The 16,749-nt window shown below is 38.1% G+C and overlaps 1 protein-coding gene and 1 non-coding gene across 5 annotated transcripts in view; both read left to right on the top strand.

Annotated features, from left to right (window-relative positions):
- The window catches only part of LOC117339403, a 37,048-nt gene extending 29,666 nt beyond the window's left edge, over positions 1–7,382 (top strand). For all 4 annotated transcript variants that reach the window (XM_033900967.1, XM_033900969.1, XM_033900970.1 and 1 more), the window contains exons 8-10: positions 1,701–1,789; positions 3,074–3,214; positions 4,387–7,382. In XM_033900967.1, the coding sequence (XP_033756858.1) occupies positions 1,701–1,789; positions 3,074–3,214; positions 4,387–6,100 (1,944 nt within the window). In that variant the 3' untranslated portion in view covers positions 6,101–7,382. The remainder of the gene's footprint in view (positions 1–1,700; positions 1,790–3,073; positions 3,215–4,386) is intronic.
- Positions 7,383–15,038: 7,656 nt separating this feature from the next.
- Trnad-guc lies at positions 15,039–15,110 on the top strand. Its single transcript has one exon. It is a non-coding gene; the product is annotated as a tRNA-Asp (tRNA).
- The last annotated feature ends 1,639 nt before the right edge of the window (positions 15,111–16,749 follow it).

The raw sequence follows: 16,749 nt of genomic DNA, 5'->3' as shown, positions 1-16,749 counted from the left end.
GAATTGATGCCCTTCGCAATTAACTAAATTTCACTGATGTTAAAACATTTCTAAAACAAAAAAATAGTAATTACGAGGTGTCTACTGCGATATTTCTCGTTGGCAATCGTTCCGTTCCGTTCCGTCAACTCCAGGAATCCGCTTGATCTATCAGAACGGTTCTTGTGACATACATATAAATGTTTTCGCTAACTCATACTGTTATTAAAAGCAAAAAGAGAAATTCATGATGTTGTTGTACGTCGGGAGTAAGTAACAGGGTATTCAATCAGAAACAAAAGGCATATACACGCATTCCCTGGTATCTTCTGTCACTAATTCCAGGTTATAGGTATTCTGTCCGGTTTTTTTCCCGCTGGCGGTGACGCTTTGACGGATATGTTACATATAATTGACACGTCACATTTGTTTTAGAAACAGGCCTATCAGGGTCTCAGTCTGTTCGATTCCCGCATGATTTCCGGTCACAGACATCCGACTCTGCATTTAGATGTCATGTTCTTTTTCCGGACGGTGACGTCATGTTTGAACTTCTCATGAAGCAACTGATTGAAAACAGTTGCCATAGCCCGAATTCTTTGTTTAGACGGTACTTAGGCATCTTGATCTGAAGTAAGCATCTGCTTTACTGAACGTTGATGAACGGAGTTATAAATAAAAATGTTGTTGTTGTTTACGAAATAAAACTTAATTCTCTTTTGCAAAATATCTTTTTGCCTTTGCCTCTACATTGTATAACACCGTCACCGACGCCGTTATTTTCTTTAAGACAAATAGCATGTGTCGAAAAAGGAAGCTGGCACGAATTCCAAAGCCACACATGCATTACATATATACGACAATATATATATACCTATATGAAACCATTCTGAATTTTTGCTATGTTTGGTGATGTATTAGTTTTAACTACACATGTATTGTCTACGTCACTATAACGGTCTACACATACACGTCACTTTATAGGTATAACGATATATGAAATTAGGAGCCTCCAAAGTACACCCATTTGTAAATTTGGTGTTTAATTCAATATTCTTTAACGTTTTTCTGCTTTTGTGAGTTAATTGTATCGCTGTCTGACATTTTATTAGATATACAATGCTACCACTGATTAGAGAAGAAATATTTATAATTTGGATGTAGCCTCATTCCAATTTCTCGTATTTTCATTTTTCTGTAATACGTTCGCCTGCAGGAGAGCATCTGGTGTATATTTGTGCAACTTTGCCAGGAAACAATGTAACACAGAATATGTTCTCCACGTGCTTCGATTCGCCATAATACTGCACGTGCGTTTACGTACTTATATACACCTGTAGATGTTCCTTACGATATGGATGCACGTACATTGCACGCTCTACCTGTATATGATGACACATCAGCGTGATCAATACATGTTTACAACTAGATATAGTCGACCTTAGTAGTTTGAAAACAAATAAATTAATAAATAAATCAAATAAGTTCCCAGTTCCCCAGATTCATATGCATTAGCTGGCCAATGATTGATTAAAAATTAACATCTCCAAAAGCACCCATTTGTACCGATGATTCAGGACTTGATCCTTCTAAAGCGTACATGATATATTATAGATGATAGAGGTCTTCCTCTGTTTCACAGTATACTATTGTAGGGGCTATGTGGTAGTGGCTGTAATTATTGAGGATATTTGAGATGATTCCTTTCATTCTGTTAACAGGTCTGTGAGAAACACCACGCGACATTCCGAGATTTGTTGTGGGATCTGCTCTCGAGTAAACCAGTAGAGGACCCGTTCACCAAGGTCAGGTAAGTGTGAAAGTCAAGGACTTTTATATGACCTTTTATCAAGGTCTCAGGTCAGGTAAGTATGGAGGTTAAGGACTTTATAGGGCCGTTCACCAAGGCGAGGTTATTGTAGTGGTCAAGGACTTTTATAGGGCCGTTCACCAAGGCGAGGTTATTGTAGTGGTCAAGGACTTTTTAGGGCCGTTCACCAAGACGAGGTTATTGTAGTGGTTAAGGACTTTTTAGGGCCGTTCACCAAGACGAGGTTATTGTAGTGGTCAAGGACTTTATAGGGCCGTTCACCAAGACGAGGTTATTGTAGTGGTCAAGGACTTTATAGGGCCGTTCACCAAGGCGAGGTTATTGTAGTGGTCAAGGACTTTTTAGGGCCGTTCACCAAGACGAGGTTATTGTAGTGGTCAAGGACTTTTTTAGGGCCGTTCACCAAGGCGAGGTTAGTGTAAAGGTCAAGTAATTTTATAGGGCCGTTCACCAAGACGAGGTGCGTGTGTAGGTAAAGGACTTCTATAGGGCCGTTCACCAAGACGAGGTGCGTGTGTAGGTCAAGTACTTTTATAGGGCCGTTCACCAAGACGAGGTGCGTGTGTAGGTAAAGGACTTTTATAGGGCCGTTCAGTACGTCTATGGAATCGTTCATCAGGTCAGGTCTTGTAAAGTATATTACCAGATTTGCTAGGTTTGCCACGTTCACTTGGTCAGGTGAGTACCAGGCCAAGGACGTATTACGCTCACGTGAGAACTGCTACATTGTATGGTTAGCGTACAGTCATTATCGGTAATTGTTTTAGCGGATGTGATACTATTTATAGTCCATTTCAAAGATGTGGTAATTTGGATTATTTACACCGTTACCTACACGTGCTTTACACGTAACATAGACACTTGAGTACGTGAATTAAAGCCAATCTTGCACCACTTAGCCATATAGACATGTAATAGTGTTTTGAAAGTGGCTTGCGTAACAAACTGCCTATGCATACTGAAATTGCAAAGGGAAAAAACGGAGAAAAAAGTTTTTAAATCAAAACGTTTTGTTTAGTTTACAGTATGCTAACTCTACGAAGTTCCAGTGCTGCAGTGGAACTGGTTATCCGACTTTATGATATACAATACTAGGCCACGCGATCTTCGCAATTAAACCGCTGCTGACCAAATTAAGAATGTCTTCCTCATTTATGTTGTCCACATGCGCTTACTTTGACTTCCTAATTCCTCTTCGTACGTGGAAACCTTACTATGTTTCTCCTCATATCATTACCTTATGTATGTGATGTGTCGTTCTAGGATTCTCTACCTGTGGCTGGCCACCAAGAAAGTACAGGACATCACATTTGAGGACGTGACGGAAGGAAGTCCAGAGGAGACTCTACACTGCCTTCACACAGGCCGGACTACGTACGCCATGGCCTTCCATACCCTGTGCAGGTAAAACTAACGTCACGGTACACCAAACCTAGACCAGAGAGACATTATCTTAGATTTGAATTTTAGTGCAGAATGCATGGAGTCGTAGTTGATTCAATTATGTTTGTGTAACGGGAGAGGAGAAAATGTAGTCTCCAGACCGGGGTTCGAACCCGGGACCTCCGAATACTAGCATAATGCTCTACGAATCGAGCTACCTGGTGACCGATGATCAACCTAGTCCAGTCCCGCTACATTTGCTTACTTATTAACAGTTGTGTATTTCCCCAGTGTCGGGTCCCGATAGCCCTGTCAGAAGAGCGCCAGACACTAACTACGGTTGAAGAACCGAGATGAGTGTTAGATCCCTAAAAATGACATTTTGTGTTCCTCATAGAAGCTGAGATCACGAGCCGTCTTATGTCATTGTGGTTTTGTTGTTGGGCAAGAATCAGACGGTCATTGTTGTCACTCGATGCGGCAACCTGTTCCTATATCTAGATTTCATCTCAAACAATTTTTTCCGGGTCGATAAACCCAGAAAGCAAACCACTATGCACTGTGACGAATAGTATAAGGATGGCTATTGTCAATCTAATTAAAATCTAGATGGTCATTCTCACTACGTTACATGAACATCTAACAACATCCTATAAGGGGTCACGTTCTGATGACCTTTGAGATATGCGTATTTCACTTTCAGGGCGAATTGTCAATTTGTCGATGTTATCGAAGCAAACCATTTCGTAACAGCTTGCATTTGAGGCAAACCATTTCGGTACAGCCTGTATATACATGTAGCTATATGCTTGCTGGGACGAAACGACTTGACACAAATTGATAGATTATGCAAGCTATGTACTCTAGTCATGCTAATTCGGACATATAAAATTCACTTCGAAGATTTTGGAAGTGGTCATTTGATTGGCTAATCCAAAAGGTCACCCCGACGTGACACCTCATAGGATGTTGTTAGATGTTCATGTAACGTGAAGAATGAGAATGACCATCTAGATTTTAATTAGATTGGACTATTGTTTGTTTGGTTGGGGTTGTAAGGGTACGAACCGATTACTGAGAAGATTGTTCGCGATTTATTCACAACTATAATTAACTTAACACAATGCATATTAAATGTATCACAATGTAATTATCAAGTCGTTGATTTCTATACGTATATTCTCTGTTTTCAGGTACAGCGGGATCCCCTCCCGAGTTTTGACTGGCCAGGCTAAGGGTACAGACTACAAGCCCGGACAGATCATGGGTGGACCGGGATCAAACTTTCACACGTGGAACGTTGTCAACGTGGACGGTAATTGGTTCTTTGTCGACATCCGGTTTGCCAGACGACCAGTCATCAGCAACCTTACAACGTCGGGAGACATCCAGCATGGCCTGGACGACCATTTCTTCCTGACAATTCCTTCTAGATTTATCTACACGCATTTCCCTGACGACCAGCAGTGGCAGCTGCTAGATCCACGGGTTACCATGGAGCAGTTCTCAAACATGCCCGTGATGACTCCTCATTTCTTCCTGCTAGGTCTTGATATCCTCAGTCATAACACCTACCAAGTTACTAGCAAAAGGGAGACAACCATTACTTTACGGTACCCGACCAACTGCCCGCCATTCCACTTCACTTTCAGTATCCATCCAAATGTGAAAAACGATGAGGGTGAAGGTCAAAAACTCAACCGGTACGGTATGCTCGAAGCCCATGAAGGTATTATAACCTTCCGATTACGACTGCCGGAAAAAGGTTCGTATACGTTCTTCGTTTATGCTAAAGAAGATTCACCAGAGAAAAAAGACAGCATGTTCGCCCAAGTGTGTGAGTACAAGATTGTCCAGGAGGAGGTGCTGTCCCCTGTGGCAAAGCCTTACCCCCCGTGCGCCTACCAGAGCTGGGGACCAGGATCAGCCTTCTATCTATTCGGCATGCTAACCGAGCACACGAGCGCTGTAATCCCTACCCAGGGAGGCCAGGCTACGCTGGTCGTAACTACGCCAAAGATTATGCAGTACAGGACGAGGCTGGTTCAGTTCCAGGACGCCACTGACTTTGAGGGATACGTTATTCACCGCACAACGGGGAACGAGACTAAATTCTCCATCACTGCTCCCGGACGTGGTGAGTTTGGGTTCGAGATATATGCGAAAGACCCAGATATAGACTCGAAGAAGATGCGCCACGTGGCACAATACCTTGTCGTGTGTGAGGAAGACGTGAAACCTATGCAATTACCCCGTCTTCCGTCTGGTTTCCTTGGGGAACAACCGATGTTGGTTAAACACGGGATCATTCCCGCCACTCATCCAGATCCCATCATGCATCTGGATGGAAATTACGTCGAAATTGAGTTCCATACAACAAAGGGAATGCGCTTCACCTCGAGCATGAGTGAGATTGAGACTAAACGAGAATGTTCCGAATTCATCTTTATACAGTCCATAAGTGAAGGAATTCGTTTGTGTGTGCTCCTCCCACAGGAAGGGTTCTTCGCTTTATGTATCCATGGCAACCTCTTCGAGGACAACAGTCAGCAGATACCGGGTCTTTTTAACTACTTGATACATTGTAAACAGCTATCATCCCCAGTGGTGCGTTATCCGAAACAGTTCGGCTATTGGAAGGAGGGGTGCTATATGTGGGAGCCACTTGCCATCTCGCCTAAGTTAGAAACCGAACTGATCCCATTTCGTGTTCGGATTCCGAGGGCTTTCACAGTAGCGGTAGTGGTTGACCAGGACTGGACTCGTCTTGACCAGGATGAACTCGGTATATGGGAGGGCAAGGTAGAGCTTGTTCCTAACCAGGAAGCCCCATCCCGAATTGTTCTTGTAGCAAGTTATGATGTAGAGCAAAGTCGATTTGCTTCACTTCTAGAGTACAGCGTCTAGCGACACGGGGACCTTATAGCCAGATAACTTGAGTACAGCGTCTAGCACATCGGAGAGCCTTATAACCAGATAACTTTACTACTGCACTTTAAGTCATGGATGATCGCTGTTACCGATAATAGAAATGTTGAATTACTTCGATGATGATGGACTTGTTCACTTCGCGTCTGTAGTAGGCTTTGGCAGCTATATATGTGGGTCACCTGCCATCACTTTGCCAGGTGCCTCGATTGATAAAATGTCCGCATCGCAAAAAAAGTACGAAAATAACGGAACAAGTCTCCTGACTACTGAGTGAATTTTGTCTTCGTTAACATGGTGTATATTTCAGTTGGAATATTGAATAGTGTGTAAAGCCACAGAGATAGTTCTACTTCCGCGATGTATATATCAGAATGTTTCTACGGAAAGTGCTTCATTATTCCTGTCAGGGGCGTTATATATTTGTTTGTATATGTAGTAAGAGCAGTGTCAGAATGACATTCAGCTGCGTTGATACGGAGCGTTATGTGGAGACGGAGATATTGAGGCGCTGTTTTTGTACCAGTATGAAATATATTTCCGCCTGGGGGCGCTGTATACGGTTTTGTATTTATCCGCCAGGTGTCCGTTATTATGGCGATATTTACCCACCAGAAGGTTGGGTAGTGCTATGTAAATATTTCAAGGAATTTAGGACCATTACTTAATTTGCATGATCGTGTGGTATTATTGCTTCATACTCAGAAACGAGGATATTTTCCTACCAATGTGGGTCGTTCCCACTGACCGTGGATGGAATGGTCCATCGTTTCATAGATGTCATGTGGAAAATCAAAACGGGCTTTACAAAATCAACCACCAGACTTCCTCAATAAGAACAGGTCTGTCCTTGTATCCAGATAGTGACCTTTAAACGTATATGAACTAATTAAACTGAAAACGGTTTCACAGCACATGACATGTCGATAGAGATTGATAAAAAACAACATGTTTACATTTTTGATAGAATAGCACGTTTTCATGTTCCGTTATAGACTAGCGAAGTTAATTTGAGATAAAAGAAAGTTGTATTTTTGAAGTTTTGAGCTAATGATTTCATGCACAAAATGTATTATTATCAAAGATTTCTTGAGGAACACAAACTGAGAAACTGTTAGCTCGCCTTCGTATTCTACCTCCGGTATTTACAGCTGTAGTCTGTGCAATCTATAAACTGTTGAGTAATGAGGTAATATATGACGTCTTTATAAAAAAATATTCATGATGTATCCATCTGTTGATTAAACGAGAAAGGACTTAACTTGTGTTTTCTTTTCTCCACTGCACAACGGATCATGTGAGCGAAACTTATGTAATTAAATGGAATTTTACTGATTATTATTGGTATGGAGCAGAGAACAGCTACAAGCAATTATGTTTATTGAGGGTTACATAACGAGTGGTTGTTGTATATGGTATTTCTTTCACTCGAGTTAGTTATTTTTCAAAAGTTACAAAAACACAAGTTTTTTGTAACTTTTTAAAAATAACTAACACCAGAGTGAAAGAAGTATCATATGCAACAACCACGAGTTTGTGTGACCTGTTTCTACCACAATAGAAATCCTATTCTGAGAATGAATGGACCTGTTTTTGTCAACCTGTGTTCTTTTCACAATATCAGGTGTGGTGTAAGGATATGACCTAATTTGAAATGCCGCTAATTAACATGCAAAACTGACAAATTCGGAAATGTATGGAAATATATTACAATTTATTACAAATCATAACAAAATAATCAGTAGGTTATTCTTTCACAGCAATAAATTGATAAAAATATATTATATATTTTCAAGAATATATTAAAACGACTGCAAACTATTGCTTGTGCGTTATCATTTCCAGGACGTTGTAAAGCGGCCTTCAAGTATTAGCCAATCAAATTGCTTTGAAACATGTGATTAAAAAAAAGGCCCGGTCAAAGGTCACCGTGTCGACCAATCAAAACGCATAGAGTTTTTCACGTGTGGTATAAACTGAATGTTATTCAACCGTTGCAATGATTATTTAAAGCCATTGGTGTTGAATAGCACCAACCTATTGTGGTAGAAAAACAGTTCTTCATTAACAACGTCTTTCTGGGGATATGACGATCAATCTCAGGGTCCCTTGCTTTACTACATTTGTCTTCGCGGCCCTGGCGGAGAGTATTGGTACTAAGATAGATAATACTCAGACCAATTCACAGCTGATAACACCAAAACTTCAAACTTCCTTCTTTCATTATTGAAATATGTTGTTTTAACTTTCATGCTGACATTCAATATGGCGAACGCTAGCGCGGAGAATTGGAAAATGGTTGAATGGGACTTATCGCTTATGACAGTTAACGTTAATTTTCAATCTTTCTATTTACGTTCAAAACAACAAATTTATTTCTTTTTCCTGTATTTTTATTGTGGTTCGCTGTACATTTTAACAGTCCGTTTTGCAAAATGGCCATTTTCGGAAATTTCCGTCATGCTTCGACATCGTGTTGTGAATGATGCCGATTACTCTCTACAGTATGGCGGAAATATCTAAACCTTTTCCGACAACAAAATATTCACAAGCAATAATTATTTGTTGTTAACTGACTCTATTTAAACGTAAATTAAGTGTTTTCGACTGTTTCTCATGAAAATTGCCAGAAATCGTAGCATGTCGGTCAACATCCGAACGCATCCAAGCATTCAAGTGATTATGATGGAGCGTCTTTCTGATTGCGATTGCAAGTTAACACACACATGCGCCTGGAAGAATAAAGAAATATTTTTAACAAGCAATGAAGCATGACTGTTAACACACACATGCGCCTGGAAGAATAAAGAAATATTTTTAACAAGCAATGAAGCATGACTGTTAACACACGCATGCGCCTGGAAGAATAAAGAAATATTTTTAACAAGCAATGGAGCATGACTGTACGTACATGCGCCTGGAAGAATAAAGAAATATTTTTAACAAGAAATGAAGCATGACTGTTAACACACGCATGCGCCTGGAAGAATAAAGAAATATCTAGCACTATATCTCGATACTTTTCTGAACGACAAACATGAAACTGAAATAACCAACTGTAAACTGTTCTCTTGGGAAACTTCACTGTAAACTGTTCTCTTCGGAATACATTTCACCGCTATTTTCCTCGCATACCACGAAAATGCGAGACTTTGGTATTAAACGGCAACGTTTCACTTTAAGGGTTTGGTTGCTCAAAAAGTATGTCCAATTTTAATAAAACATAACTAATATTTTTAGATCACATTATTTGATATTCTTCATCTACAGAACATTATACAGAATTCATGGTCCAGTGACATTTCGGATGCTGGGAATCTGGACTTTAAAGCTTTGAGTTTAACTTTCTGCTGGGTGTCTTCGGCAGTATGCTTCAGTGAGGTAGCACTATAAATCTGCAAAAGTTCCGGCCTATCACAAGGAGACTTAACACGAACATACCGCAGCCTACCAAAACACACATACGCACTGAACACACGCATGTATGTCGCACGCACGGGAGGCCTCCTTAAATGACCTCAGCTGTTAATAGGACGTTAAACAAAATAAACCAAACCAAACCAAATTAGCTCAGTTTCTCAAAGAGCATCAGTGTCTGCGTTGTAGTATGGACACACATCTCATCACACGCTATTGATTTTTTGCGAATTTTAATTCTATAGTATGTCTTGGGAGTAAAAACCTAGATTTCGATATCTTTATTGCCTATTCAATTGACATGCAATCATTTTATAATAAAATTGGAAAACAATGTAAAAGTTTATATGTACTTTATTCTCAATTTACGGGTAAACTTTCATATTTTGATGAGTACGAGTAATATTGTGAACTTTTCTAATTGCTTTTTCAATTGTAATGTCGAGGTTTGAGGAATAGTTGTTAAAAGATGACGCCACTCACGATAACATATTTCCGGTCATCGCCATTAAATCCGTTCTCTCAAAAGCAGTTATGATTAAACAGTTGCCGGTAATCGTATCCGGACTTATCGCAAAACAAACGAAATAAAAAAACAAAATATCCGGAATGGGGTTACGTCCCCCTTAACCTAAATCATGTCATAATATATCTGTTGATATTGACACTTCGAAAATAGATACATGTGCTTCTACACTGTCACTTTATCAACATGGAGGTTTGTTAGATTGTTTTGTTTTGTTGTTGTTTTTTTAATTTTTTTCTTTTTTTTTGTTTTTTTGTTGGTTTTTTTTTTTTTTTGAAAAAAAAACAAACAGAAATTTTCTGCTTAAAATTTAATATGCTTAAAAAGCAGGAAGGCGAAACATTGTGTGTAGCCGTTGATTTCTGTCGATAATAATGTTCCATCTGATACATTTTAACGATTTTGACTGTGTGTTATACAGGGTGTTCCAAAAAAAAAACATGTCCCCACTTTGCAAGTCTATTATCTTTTTTATCTAGACAAGATAATTACAAACTGTCAATTGTATTTGAGAGAACATATATTCATATATATATATATATATATATATATATATCTCATCTCAAAAACCGTCATAACTTCTTTTGATGATGTCATTGCTGACATCAATGACATCATCAAACTCTGGAAATAAGCTTTTCGAAATTGATATCAAGAATGTGCGCATTGATGTGGTAAAACTGTATTGTGCAACTGGAAAATCGCTGACACTAAGTAATTTGTTTCGACGAAGAAACAGCCTGATATTAAACCTTTATAAAAAAAAAAAAGAGATATTTGGTATTGTTTCCAAATTTGAGCAAAAAACACATGTCTGGGGGACCAAAGAGTAGCATAAAATGACATTGCATGTTGCATTAGTGGTAAAATTGACGTCAAATGACATTTTTGAACTTTGCACTAGTTTTGCAATGTTACTTGAAATTTTGAAAGCTTTATTGAAATAGCACACAAATAAAATTCTATGATTTCACTCTTTGATCTAATATTTTTCATATTTCAATACTAAATGTTTCATTGTTTTTAAAATGAAGTTAAGTCGGGACATGTTTTTGGAACACCCTGTATAACACGGTCAGATATGATTACCGAGTAAATCGACAAAGATTGACATGTAAATCATTTATAGTCCACAACAAACTAGTTTTCTAATCTAAATTCCATTGTAGGTCCTATGCAAGTATTTAATAAACATTGTCTATTCTAATACTATCGTCTTTAAATAAAGATTATTAACAGACTTTCTGGAACATTTCCTTCAGGATGCTAATGAAAATATGATAGAAATCATATACACAGCCAATATGATATTTAAGAGTTTGACGTTTCGACGACTAGAGTAGGGGTACTTGATTTCGCACACTTTCGGTACAGTTGAGTGTAAGCTAACCTTTACTCATAATGCACTAGTACGTTTAAACTCGTAGTGCACTACATTTAAACTACAGGTACACTAGTAGTGCACTACACCCTAAGAGGTAATGAACAGCAAAAACCCCATACATGTACTGGGCAGTACCCAAGGTTACCTGTGATTTTTACCTGTACTGTATATATAAGGCTATCTAGCAGTTACGTTCAAAGAGTTATTAAAAATATTTCGGAAGTTTAGTTTGATGTTATATTTCAACCTTTCTGTTCTTGTTAATTATACACTGTAACTAAGTTGCATATATTTAGATATATTTCCATCAAATCAATTTCAAATTGAGAATACCTCACATTGTTAGATGTACAAATGCTTCGTAACATACAAGTGTGTAACCGGATATGCGGACACGTATCACTGCGCATGGGAGCTGTTGTTAACTTATGTTTATTTCTTGGTTTGAAGAAGAACGTAATTTCGCACACCCATCTAACTTCTTTAATATTGTTGGTAAAAATAGTTTTCAGTCATTTTATAGACAAAACTACATCCTAAACTAAGGTTAAGCCCAATACCTTGATTAAAAAAATCTTCAAAAAAAAAATTAATTGGAAAGTGTCAAATTACCGCCATCCCTTCGGAGGTAATGTAAACAAGGCGGCTAAAATGGCGGGGTGTCTGCAGGTCAACGCTATTATTAGTTATACTTGGTGGATTTGTATTCAGTTTTTATCATATTCTGATCAAATGATATTTCCCTGAATATTCACCAATTCACATCCCAATCAACAAATGGAATTATTTTCAATAAAATATTTAATCATTCGGTATCCATTTTATCGGAAGAGAGTCGTATCAGTTAAAATTTGTTTTCAAAACGAAGTTAATCTGAAAAGATATATCTGATATGGCAAAAGTTCGACGAAAATCTGGCATCCGTCACTATATTAACAAAAAAGCACAGTCCTCGACCACTTGGAGGGAAAACGCAGTATACAAAAAATCGTCTTGTGTGCGAATTTACGTACTGTGCAAAAATTACGTACCCTTGCTCTTCGCTGTCACCATCATCAAAAGCCAGGTCATTTAAGACTCGTTTGGACCGGAGTACCCGAGAACAACGCCTGTCCTACGCACTGCCCCAGGTTTCGAACTCGTTCGAACTCGCAACCCAGAGGTGGAGGGCTAGTGTTAAAGTGTCGGGACACCTTAACCACTCGGCCACCGCGGCCCCATGCGCCTGGAAGAATAAAGAAATATTTTTAACAAGCAATGGAGCATGACTGTTAGCACATACATGCGCCTGGAAGAATAAAGAAATATTTTTAACAAGAAATGAAGCATGACTGTTAACACACGCATGCGCCTGGAAGAATAAAGAAATATCTAGCACTATATCTCGATACTTTTCTGAACTACAAACATGAAACTGAAATAACTTAACTGTAAACTGTTCTCTTGGGAAACTTAACTGTAAATTGTTCTCTTGGGAAACTTAACTGTAAATTGTTCTCTTGGGAAACTTAACTGTAAATTGTTCTCTTGGGAAACTTCACTGTAAATTGTTCTCTTGGGAAACTTCACTGTAAACTGTTCTCTTGGGGAAACTTCACTGTAAACTGTTCTCTTGGGGAAACTTCACTGTAAATTGTTCTCTTGGGAAACTTAACTGTAAATTGTTCTCTTGGGAAACTTAACTGTAAATTGTTCTCTTGGGAAACTTAACTGTAAATTGTTCTCTTGGGAAACTTAACTGTAAATTGTTCTCTTGGGAAACTTAACTGTAAATTGTTCTCTTGGGAAACTTAACTGTAAATTGTTCTCTTGGGAAACTTAACTGTAAATTGTTCTCTTGGGAAACTTCACTGTAAACTGTTCTCTTGGGGAAACTTCACTGTAAACTGTTCTCTTGGGGAAACTTCACTGTAAATTGTTCTCTTGGGAAACTTAACTGTAAATTGTTCTCTTGGGGAAACTTCACTGTAAATTGTTCTCTTCGGAATACATTTCACCGCTATTTTCCTCGCATACCACGAAAATGCGAGACTTTGGTATTAAACGGCAACGTTTCACTTTAAGGGTTTGGTTGCTCAAAAAGTATGTCCAATTTTAATAAAACATAACATATATTTTTAGATCACATTATTTGATATTCTTCATCTAAAGAACATTACACAGAATTCATGGTCCAGTGACATTTCGGATGCTGGGAATCTAGACTTTAAAGCTTTGAGTTTAGCTCAGTTTCTCAAAGAGCATCAGTGTCTGCGTTGTAGTATGGACACACATCTCATCGCACGCTATTGATTTGTGCGAATTTTAATTCTATAGTATGTCTTGGGAGTAAAAACCTAGATTTCGATATCTTTATTGCCTATTCAATTGACATGCAATCATTTTATAATAAAATTGGAAAACAATGTAAAAGTTTATATGTACTTTATTCTCAATTTACGGGTAAACTTTCATATTTTGATGAGTACGAGTAATATTGTGAACTTTTCTAATTGCTTTTTCAATTGTAATGTCGAGGTTTGAGGAATAGTTGTTAAAAGATGACACGACTCACGATAACATATTTCCGGGCATCGCCATTAAATCCGTCCTCTCAAAAGCAGTTATGATTAAACAGTTGCCGGTAATCGTATCCGGACTTATCGCAAAACAAACGAAATAAAACAACAAAATATCCGGAATGGGGTTACGTCCCCCTTAACCTAAATCATGTCATAATATATCTGTTGATATTGACACTTCGAAAATAGATACATGTGCTTCTACACTGTCACTTTATCAACATGGAGGTTTGTTAGATTGTTTTGTTTTGTTGTTGTTTTTTAAATCAATTTTTTTTTGTTTTAAAAAAAAAAACAAACAAAAAAAAACAGAAATTTTCTGCTTAAAATTTCATATGCTTAAAACGCAGGAAGGCGAAACATTGTGTGTAGTCGTTGATTTCTGTCGATAATAATGTTCCATCTGATACATTTTAACGATTTTGACTGTGTTATACAGGGTGTTCCAAAAAAACATGTCCCCACTTTGCAAGTCTATTATCTTTTTTATCTAGACAAGATAATTACAAACTGTCAATTGTATTTGAGAGAACATATATTCATATATATATATATATATATATTTATCTCATCTCAAAAACTGTCATAATTTCTTTTGATGATGTCATTGCTGACATCAATGACATCATCAAACTCTGGAAATAAGCTTTCCGAAATTGATATCAAGAATGTGCGCATTGATGTGGTAAAACTGTATTGTGCAACTGGAAAATCGCTGACACCAAGTAATTTGTTTCGACGAAGAAATACCCTGTGCTGACCAAGGGGCATAACTCGTGAAGTACAATTTTCTTCCAAAACTTGTGCTCAGTGTCTGGCGAGAGTTATCTCTCTTCGTTTCTGTAAGAGCTAATCAACTTATTTCAAAATTAATTGGTGAGAATCTCATAGTTTGCGAAAATCAGAAATATAAATGTGATATAAATGCGCTATTTATATTTAAGAGATAAATCGTGATCAATGTGTCAGTACGTGATTGTTTTTCGGGCAATGAGACCATATACAAAATTTTTCACCACTTTGATATCGTCCTCGGTAGTATAGTGGTAAGTATCCCCGCCTGTCACGCGGGAGACCGGGGTTCAATTCCCCGCCGGGGAGGACAATTTTTATTTATTTTTTTTTTATTTTTACTGTATATTTACACAGAGCAGTTATCACTGAACAAATAGTTATATGGCAATATTTCGTTCGTATAAGTAACCATTTTTTTCTCTTTACTATTTATTTACATTGAGTAGTTAGGACTGAATATACACGTATATGATACTATTTCGTATACGTAACCTATTCAATGTGACGATACACATTTACCTCATTGTATAACTTCAGATACATTATAAGCTCGAGAACCTTTTATAAGTTTTACATAGTTATTCCTATGACTTTATTTTCTATCAATTTAACTGTAAAATGGCTTCGAAAAACTACCTTACAACGATAAAAAAGCTGATATCGTAAAACTTTTATTCAAGAAGATTGATAGACGGATTATTCCACTTCTTGTACGTATCCCATGCTTAACAACAGTAATACATACTTATACAATTTTTCTTTGCTTCACATCCGTAAAACAATTATTCTCCGTCATGCCTTCAGCATAGGTAACACATAATGACTACATAAGCGTACTAGAAATAGAGATATGTCTGAAGGGATCTGATGTTCCCCATTCCTAAACTCTAGCTGTGGGTCCCCTCCCTAGACCCGTCCTCATATGAACCGGATCATTAGTGTACCCACCTCCATTTACAAACTCCGATTATGAACCTTTCTTATGGATTGGTCAATCGGAACACCTCTCCTCCGTCTGCGAACGTAGGTTTCGTAGAAAATAGCGAGGGGTTCCGATTGATGGATTGGTATTAGTTTAGTTCCTTGACCCTTGTTTCCGTTTCCGTTGGACTACAATATAGGTATATTGTAGTCCAACGGAAACGGATAGAGGGTCAGGGAACCAGACTTGGATTGGTATCACATAACCTTACGGCCACGGCCGTTTCCGTTTTATTTGGACCAGTTCGACCGGTGCTGTTTATGAAATAAAGAAATAAAGTCAATTAAACTCTTACCACGCTCGTTCATACAAGTGAAACTGCCAATACCAGCTACCTGGCTTTTTAAGTTATGCTATCCTCCGAGATCCTCGTTCACATAAGACCCTGACTGTTAGTGTCCCCATAGAAACCCGTCACATGATCCTGACAGTAGTGAGGACGATAAATCGCGAACAAACAAACAAACCGACGGACGGACGGACAAGAAAAAACAATATCTCGCAACCACTTCTACGTATGTGTCAAAAAAGAAAAAAAGGAGAAAAAAAGCTTGTCAGTGAAACATATTCTTGGAAAGAATCCTCTTGGAGGAAATAAAAGCCAGCAAGTTTAGGTTCCTTGTATTTCTTTTCAAAATATCTGATTAAATCATTAAAATTTATTAGTATTTTGGCAACCAACTATCTTTATACCAGCCATTTACCTATAAATACATCCCACCAGTAAGTGATAGAGCCAAAACTGACAATACAATACTACTTTACATTGTTTACGTACCGCATTAAAAAACATTTTCTTAAATTCTGATACCAGTACTTCGGATAGCCTGCCAGAGACATTTTTTCTATTGGCAGATCTTTCGATCCTATATTGCAGTGTTGCTGGCGCGGCTTTGGTAGAACTCTGTGCGGAAGCTCCGATATCATTCTCACCTTGAGCTCTGCCTTGTAGTAAGTACGTGC

This window comes from Pecten maximus, chromosome 12 (genome assembly GCF_902652985.1).
Source record: "Pecten maximus chromosome 12, xPecMax1.1, whole genome shotgun sequence".
Classification (NCBI taxonomy): Eukaryota; Metazoa; Mollusca; class Bivalvia; order Pectinida; family Pectinidae; genus Pecten; species Pecten maximus.
This window is presented reverse-complemented; position numbering and strand designations above follow the sequence as displayed.